General features: G+C 43.0%; 1 protein-coding gene across 1 annotated transcript; it reads left to right on the top strand.

The window, feature by feature from the left end:
* The first annotated feature begins 340 nt into the window (after window positions 1-340).
* On the top strand, window positions 341-8,276 carry FASLG (Fas ligand). The gene is made up of 4 exons (XM_049876038.1): window positions 341-774; window positions 1,356-1,401; window positions 5,706-5,762; window positions 7,003-8,276. The coding sequence occupies exons 1-4, from the start codon at window positions 439-441 to the stop codon at window positions 7,395-7,397; spliced, it is 834 nt and encodes a 277-aa protein (XP_049731995.1). The 5' UTR covers window positions 341-438; the 3' UTR covers window positions 7,398-8,276.
* Window positions 8,277-8,573: the final 297 nt, after the last annotated feature.

Genomic DNA, 8,573 nt, shown 5'->3' with positions numbered 1-8,573 from the left:
GGTTATGCCCACCAGGCTGGCCCCTGATTCTTACCTGCTCCAGCAGGTCTGAGAAAGAGGAGCCTAACCTACCAGCCTTTTCAGGTAGCAAAGCAACAGCAACTGGGACTTTGAATGCTTTCGTCAGAAAATTGTGGGTAGAAGCTTACAGCGGTTTACCCTGAGCTCCTTGAGGCTTTCAACTTCAGGCGCAAATTGCTCCGAGCTCCTTGAGGCTTCTCAGCTTCAGACGTAAAGTGAGTGGGTGTTTCTCTGAGAAACAGAAAGAGATCGAGAGAAGTGTTTCCCTTAGCTGTGGAAACTCTATAAAGAGAGCTCCGGCTTCCCTTTTCTTGAGCACTTAGCAACAGGAGTCCCCTCCTCTGACACCTCAGCCTACACAGGATCGAGAAGAAGTAAAATTCTTTGCCTGGAGGGTGCCCTGAGTTCCTGGCTGCCATGTGGCAGCCACTGAATTACCCATATCCCCAAATCTACTGGGTGGACAGCAGCTCCAGCTCTCCTTTGGCCCCTCCAGGGTCTGCTCTCCCCTGCCCTTCCTCTGTGCCTGGAAGACCCGGCCAAATGAGGCCACCACCACCCCCACCGCCACCGCTGCCACCACGGCCACCACTGCCTCCATTCCCACCATCACTTCTGAAGAAGAGACGGAATCCCAACACAGGCCTATATCTCCTCGTAATGTTTTTCATGGTTCTGGTGGCCCTGGTTGGACTGGGGCTGGGGTTGTTCCAGCTCTTCCACCTGCAGAAGGAGCTGGCTGAACTCAGAGAGGTAAGCCTGGCCTGAGGGGGGCTGCGTGCTGGGCTCACCAAGACAGCTCTGTGCAGTGGGGGCCGAGGACCACTGTGGCCCACTGCTTTCTTTGCCAAGTGCTTCTCAATCTTTTTTTTCCTCTCTTGGAAATGGGTTATTACGCTCATTCCATTCTACAGGCAGAGAAATAGAGAGCCATACATGTGAGGGGATTTTTTTTTTCCTCTGTCTTATAAAGGATCAGGGCCAAGATAGGATTAGCATTTACAATTCCTTTCTCAGTTGGCTAATCAGTCTGCCTAGCTATTTACTGCCTAACACCTAGTGAGTCAAAAAATAAAATAAACATTGATTCTTGCTTAGAAGTGGATTAGTTCAAATGGCCAAACTAAATCTCCTTGAAAATCCTTTAAAAATACTAGTACTATTCCAAATCACAAAACTGAGCTAGAAAGGGCACAACTGCTTGGCAAAAGTCTGAGATCAGAGAGATTCTGAGGTATTTGGGTTCTCTTTCCAGGGCTTGGTTTTTTTTGACAATCCTGCCTCCTTTGCCTAAAGGTCTTCATATTTATTACATATCTTTTCTCTTTTGCCAGTCCACCCGCCTAAGCCCTGTAGCATCATCTCTGGAGAAGCAAATAGGTGAGTCCTTTTATGTACATACATTGAATTCTCAAAGATAGTCCTCAACACTAAACAATGTTGGTGCAGTGGCTTGCAATCCTTCTCATTCCTGGGCATGTATATACTACGAGAGGGAGCCCGGCTAATTCCAAACCTCTGGTCATTACGGTTTATTCTGCTACTTTAAAATATGAAGTGAATTTAATTGTTCAAAATCAGTGTAGCTGAGTACTGTACAGAATTCAAAATAACTTGTACTTGACCTTGGATGGAGACACACACACACCCTGAACTTTTGCCTCCTGAACTGCTGGCTCCAGGCCTGTCCCCTTCCTCAGGCCTCCTGAGTCCGGTGCCCATGGCAGTGATTGTAACTCCCAGGGAGACAGAGTGGGGTGGAGACAGAGAAGGTGTTTCTGGGAAATGTTCTTTCCTTTTTAAACTTTCTAAAAGAGATTACTCAAGAGTCAAACTCTATTTTAAAAAAATATTTTATAAACTAAACTCAGCTTGTAATAACAGTACAGCCAATCACCTTCATTAGGATGGTTCTTCTGGAATGACTGGAAAGTTTAGGGAAGCCTAGCAACTATTCAAAGGAAAGTCCAGCTTCACACCTAGAAGCAGTCATGTGCTCATATCCTTTGTATGAGACTCAGGACAGGAAGAAGGTAAAGTTGTTGAACAGTGACCTCATGAAGCTTCAGGCCATAGTTTTTGAAGTGCTGAACAGATAGATTTTTAGGATATTCCCAATCTGTCTTAAACTAAGATTCATTGAACTCATAAGATTTGGTTAGAGTTGAAAGGGAGCTTAGAGCTTATTTGATCCAGCTCATTTTCCAGAAAAGAAACAAAATACCAGACAGATTAGGTGATATTCCCAAGACCACTGACATGGACCTCAGACTAGAGGAAACAAAGCTTTTGACGCTTCGTCACCTGTGGGGCCTTCCAGCATGCGGACTGGTGCCTCATAGGATAAGGAAAAGCCTGTCTCTCTGATGGCCATGGAATGAGAAATAAGAGGAAAGGCAGGATGCCTCTGCAAGTAGGCACATCTCATCCCTGGAAACCGAGCAGAACACAGAAGGCAGAGCTGGCCAGCCATTCGGTGGAGCGTGCTTGGGTTCTTAGGGGGTGCCTACTACAGGCAGCCCAGGTACCTTGCTGTCCTCGGTTGTAAGTTCTTGCAGGAGCAGGTGCTCTGGAACCCAGTTCTGGGTCAGAGCCCCTAAGTGTTAGAAAGTCCAGACATACACAAGCAGAGAGGAAATATTTGTTAGAAAAATGAAGACTTTGGAAGACTTCTAGAAGGAAGTAGCTTTGAAAACCAGTGGAATGGGGCTGGTGAAGAAGGCGCCTTATTACTCATCTCTCACCTACTCAGTGGAGTCATTTTAGTGAGGAAAAGTCAAACGAACAGATGACTCAGGTCTACCTACCCCAGGAAACATGTATCTTCTCTAGATTGACCCAGGTCAACCTGAAATGGGTGAAATATCACATGGAAATCAAGGTAGTAACTTTATCAGTAGGATAAGAAATTCAAATGGAGATAGGGGATACCTATTTTCATACATCAAATTGGTAAAGATTTAAAAAAAAAAAAAAGGATAATACCCAGATTGGCAAAGAGATGAGAGAAAAGGGCTTCCTTCAACATTAGTTGACAACCAGTGGCAATATAAATTGCTATAATTTTTCTGAAGAACAGTTTGGAAAAAGATATCAATAACCTAAAAGTGTTAACTTACCTTGAAATCAACGCAATATGAATTTGTCTTGAGAAAATAATCAAAGACATGCCTGGAGATTTATATAGAAGGAAGAAACCTCATGCCTTATAACAGAAGAGTAGTTAAATATAGTGAATTTAGATGAGAGAATACTATGCAGCAACTAAAAACTGTATGTTAGAAGGACATTTAATGCCACAGGGACTGCTATTGCATATTTTTAGATGAAAAGGCAAGTTACAAAACAATATGTTTAGTTTAATACTGACTAACTATATATGTACACTTTATGCTTATTTTTATACTTATAGAAAAGAACTACCAGCATTTATACTCTGACATATTAACAGTGATTTTCTCTGGGAGGTACTATTATAAATTATTTAAACTTTCTTCTTTGCTTCTTTTTGCATTTTCCTTTTTTTTACCCTCCACATTCCCAAATATGCTTGGAACACCTCCTATGTGCCCGACTGGGTGCTGGGTGCTAAGGTGATGGCAGAGAACAAGAGAGATGGGGTGGCGGGGGTGGGGGGGGTGGAGGTTATACAAAAGCATGCAAACAAATCACATAGTTTCAAATTGTACTAAATGCAGTCTAAAGTAGAGTGGTCTGGAAAATCCCTTCTACGGGTGGGTTATTTATGCTGATACCTGAAGGATAAGGAGCTTGCCAAGTGAAGATGTGTGTGTGTGTTGTTGGGGGGTGACGTATGGAAATGGAGGACATCATTCAAGCGATGAGAATGGCATGTGCAAAGATCCTGGGGCAGGAAACAGTCATCACGAAAGTCTAAGATGTATTTCCACGTTATTTACTGAGCAGTATTTATCCAGCGGATATTTTGAGTACCTTCGATGAGAATAAAGCCCTTTGAGGAAACACTGGTGGGGTAGTGGCTAAGTGCTATGGCTGCTAACCAAAGGGTCAGCAGTTCAAATCTGCCAGGCACTTCTTGGAAACTCTATGGGGCAGTTCTACTCTGTCCTATAGGGTCACTATGAGTCAGAATTGACTCAACAGCAGTGGGTTTAGGTTTTTTTGGTTTAGTTTCTTTGAGGGATATAAAGATAGGCACCATGTGGTCGCTGTTCCATTTCCTGTCAGTACATGCCTGAAGGCCAGATGAGCTGTGGTGAAGGCTTGTATTATATGAACACAGAAGAGACTTGGCTTTCCCTTTCCTGTTCATTAACACATCCTGCATGGTGGGTGGTCTTGTGTGGTTAGAGAGCTGGTGACTGCTCAGGTACTATCCTCAGTTGGTTAGCCCATTCTCAAGCCACACGTGAGCTTCATAGGCTAATCACAATAAGCCCGATGTGGACCAGGCACCTTCTGTGAATCTTTCTTAAATGTCAAGTCGGAATCGACTCGACGGCACTGGGTTTGGGTTTTTTTTTGGTTGAAATATTTGAAGTCAGAGAAATACTGTCTGTATTGAGGACTGTTGTCATTTTAACTCCTTAATTCAACTTGGCAAACATTTACTGGTCACACGCCCTGAGTTAGAAACTGGGCTAAGTACTCAGGTGGATTCAACACCTAGAAAAGGAACTTGTTATTTATTTGGGGGGAGAATAAGGCAAGTTCTAGAGTTGCCATAGAGTAAGGTGGTTTGGAATGATGTAAGGTGAAGACAGAGGGCTCCCACGCTTCAAGGAGGGAAAGATCACATTTGATTAGAAGGGCCTGGGAGGGCTTCTTGAAGAAAGTGGTATTTTAGATGGTCCTTGTCGGATTTTTAGGAATTTGACAGAGGCCTGTGTAGGAAGGCATTCAGACAGAGGGAATGGCATGAGAAAGGCACAGAGGCAGGGAAGCTGGAGTACGTTCAGGTCAGACAAGGAATCCTGGAGTGTCCAGTGTGGACGAGTAAACAAGGCTGTGCAGTCAGCCTGAGGTCACGTGATGGTGGGAAGGTCGTACATCATTGCCTTTTCCGTGAGGAGCCACTAAAGGTATTTGAGGTCCAGTAGTATGATTAGAGCTGTGCTTCGGGATAACCGAGTCTGTAGAATACCATTGTAATTAGGTTGTAGAACGCCACCGGGGGAAGGCCTGACGGCCAGGAGACGCATTAGCAGATTCTGCAGCCTCTGTTCTGCAGCGTCCTGAGGTCAGCAGAGGTAGAATGGCCAGAGCCAGGGATCTGGAGTCAGGAGACGTGAGTGTCAGTCCCATCTCTGACACTGAAGAGCTGGGCCTTCTTGACAAGTTGCCTAACTTTTAAGCTTATTTGTTCATTTACTACCTCAGAGGGTCGTAGTGAGTATCTGAATCACCTAAATATCAGAAGTAACCAATATGACAGCTCTTTATAAATCAACCTTCATATTAATTATGTTTTATTATAACATACATATATACTTATATCTGCCTTAATTTGGTGTATTTTTACCTCTGTTTCTGAAATACAGGCTGCTGTGAGTTCTACAGTTTGGAATTGCATGATTAGTATATGTTAGGCTGTTGCCATTTATGCTTTTTGAAATCTCTTTTATTTAAATATCCTGTTTAGCATCTCGCCAAAATAATAGTCGATATCTCATTTTTACATATTTCATTCTTCTATGATACAGGTCAGCCCAGTCTACCTTCTGAAAAAAGGGAGGTGAAGAAAGTGGCCCATTTAACAGGTCTGTATATGGAAGCCAGAGCCAGTGCCGGGGGGCTTGGGAAAGCCATTGACCAACAGCAAAATTCCCTTACTGCGCTCTGAGGGAGTTGTTACTTTCTAGTGACAGTATTTGGACCCCAAGAGTAGTCACATCTTTGTAGTCACATCAATCTCACAAACATAGATTGAGCACCTTGTGTGGGCAAGGTCCTGTTCTAAACTCTAGTTACAACACGATCCCCACCCATGTGGAGCTCACACTTTTCAGTCATTCCAAAGACTCTTAAAGGATTTGGGGCCCAGGTCCAAGAGGTGAGAGCTGGGAAGGTGGGGAACAACGAATTGTTTTAGTCAACGCTTCCCTGGTTTTTGGGAAGAACTTCACTCGTAGAAACAAGAGTGAGAAGCAGACTCAGTCTGGGCATCTGTGAACTTTGGGCATGCAATTGTGAAGTGGAGTGAAAAGATTTGCTAGAAATATGGTAGGCACTCCTCATGTAAAGTCCACGATTATCAGAAAAATGGGTAAATATCACAGCAAGTGGTGAGCCACTGTCCCTGGAATTACTTAGGCAGAGCCTGCGGAATGATCCAGTTCAGTTTAACAGGCATTTAGTGAGCACCCGCTGTGTGTCAAGTCTTGGCACATGCAGATGAATAACACATGGTTCCTGCCTTCAGAGAGCCTGAAATCTGTTAGGGAAAGATAGACCCGTAAGTGATGATTTCAGTATTAGATACAGTACTCTGATTGAGGTATGGTTAAAATATGCACAAAATGCTCTAGGGATACAATGGAGAGGGGTTTTAGCTCCAGTGGAAGTTGGATCAAATGATCCCTAAATCCTTAAAAAAAAAAAAACCTTAGGGCTCTAGAATTCCTTGAATTTGGCTTTTCCCCTCATAGAAAGACCTCAAAGCCTAGAAGTTTTGGGGCTAATTGCAGAGATCATAAAATCTTTGTTCCAGACAGCTAAAATCATCTTAATAATTTCTCATTGGGATTGATTAAAGGTATATTTTATTGTCCCCACGGGTGGATGATAAAATTGAAGCAGAGAGTAATGAGGAAATTTGACAAAGGTCCTGAAGGAATTCAGTGATGGATCCAATTCTGACCCCTCAGCCTGGTCTATATGTGCTACGTCATTTTGGGTAAAATGTTTACTCAAGGACGTTCCACAGTTTAGGCTTGGAAGCTTCATTTGTTGGATACGTGAGCATTCCTGGATGATAGATCCTCTCTGATTTGATTTCAGGAAATCCCAACTCAAGGTCCATCCCTCTGGAATGGGAAGACACCTATGGAATTGCCTTGGTCTCTGGAGTGAAGTATAAGAAGGGTGGCCTTGTGATCAATGACACTGGACTGTACTTTGTGTATTCTAAAGTGTATTTTCGGGGCCACTCCTGCAACAACCAGCCCCTGAACCACAAGGTCTACATGAGGAACTCTAAATATCCCCAGGATCTGGTGCTGATGGAGGAAAGGATGATGAACTACTGCACTACTGGCCAGATGTGGGCACGCAGCAGCTATCTGGGAGCAGTGTTCAATCTCACAATTGCTGATAATTTATATGTCAATGTATCTGAGCTTTCTCTGGTCAATTTTGAGGAATCTAAGACATTTTTCGGCTTATATAAGCTCTAAGAAAAGCACTTTGGAATACTCTCCATTATGGTTCCTTGTTATGGGCACTGAAAATGCTGTCTTGAATGAGGGTCTTCATAAGCCCACTTGAAGTGAAGTGAGAAGGCATGAACCAAGAGAACCTTAAGACCACAAAGTCCAGCAGTTTGTGGTTCATACAAGGTCCATGATCCAGGTAGGAGGAGGAATATGACTGAGGAACATAAAATTCTGGGCTGCCAGGTGAAGAAGAAGAGACAGTGAAAAGCAGCTACCAGACTTGTTTGACACTCAAGTGACTAAGAACATTTTGACACATTGAAAAGGACACTTTTTAACTCACCTCTTGGGGTGGGTCTACTCACTACCTCAAGGAAAGCTGTCTTTAAGATATGTGGAGGTGACATGATTGTATGAGGGATGGAAAAAGAGGAGTAGGCTTGCATGATAAGCTAAAGAGACTGAAAAAAGCCAATGCACCATTGGCGGTATCTTTACTTCTAAATGCATAGCCTGAGATACCTGATGAAGCTAATGGAGAATCAAGAGGGAGCTTTTGGGACACAGTCCGGTCCATACACAGTACGTGTATTTCCAGTGCAATTGGTGTGTGTGTGTGTGTGTGTGTGTGTGTGTGTGTGTGTGTGTGTGACTAGAAGAGAAACATAAGTTAGAAAACTTGGATATTGTAAAGTACCTTTTAGGAATATATGGGTTGTGTTTGTGGGTAAATTTTGAAAGCTTCTTGGCAGCCAACTCTAATTTTTGATTGTCAGCTACTGATGCTGTTATAATATAACCAGTATTTATATACATTTTGTGCATTTTAATGAAAAGGATATATATAATAAAAGCTATATTGTAGAATAAGATAAATATCATAAACGTACATTTTAGAAACCATTAAGATTTGAATTTTTTTCCCTTATTATTTCCTTCCTCCATGGCTTCTTTACTCGTTGTGACTTAAGACCACCTTAAGAAGAATTTAATGGGCTGGGAAGAACTGTGAAACAAATTTTTCATCTTTACCGGGCCCTTCTCCCCTCTCTGTGTCTCCTTTCCTCCTAACTTCCCACTACCTATAGTTTCCATTACAAATATTGGCAGTGTTAAGCTCATGCAACTTTTCATAGATTTGATGACAACTTGTCTTTCATAGGGGCAGAGCCATTGTATAGTGCAAAGGGCACAGGC

Source organism: Elephas maximus, chromosome 3 (genome assembly GCF_024166365.1).
Source record: "Elephas maximus indicus isolate mEleMax1 chromosome 3, mEleMax1 primary haplotype, whole genome shotgun sequence".
Classification (NCBI taxonomy): Eukaryota; Metazoa; Chordata; class Mammalia; order Proboscidea; family Elephantidae; genus Elephas; species Elephas maximus.
The sequence above is the reverse complement of the archived record's forward strand: the minus strand, read 5'-3'. Positions and strand labels throughout refer to the sequence as shown.

What these genes read in the sequence shown, in the direction of transcription:
- FASLG (XM_049876038.1), top strand. Translation starts at nt 439, where the DNA reads ATGTGGCAGCCACTGAATTACCCATATCCCCAAATCTACTGGGTGGAC. An exon ending in ATCTCTGGAGAAGCAAATAG is followed by an intron (nt 1,402 to 5,705) that starts GTGAGTCCTTTT and finishes TCTATGATACAG; the next exon opens with GTCAGCCCAGTCTACCTTCT. An exon ending in GAAAGTGGCCCATTTAACAG is followed by an intron (nt 5,763 to 7,002) that starts GTCTGTATATGG and finishes ATTTGATTTCAG; the next exon opens with GAAATCCCAACTCAAGGTCC.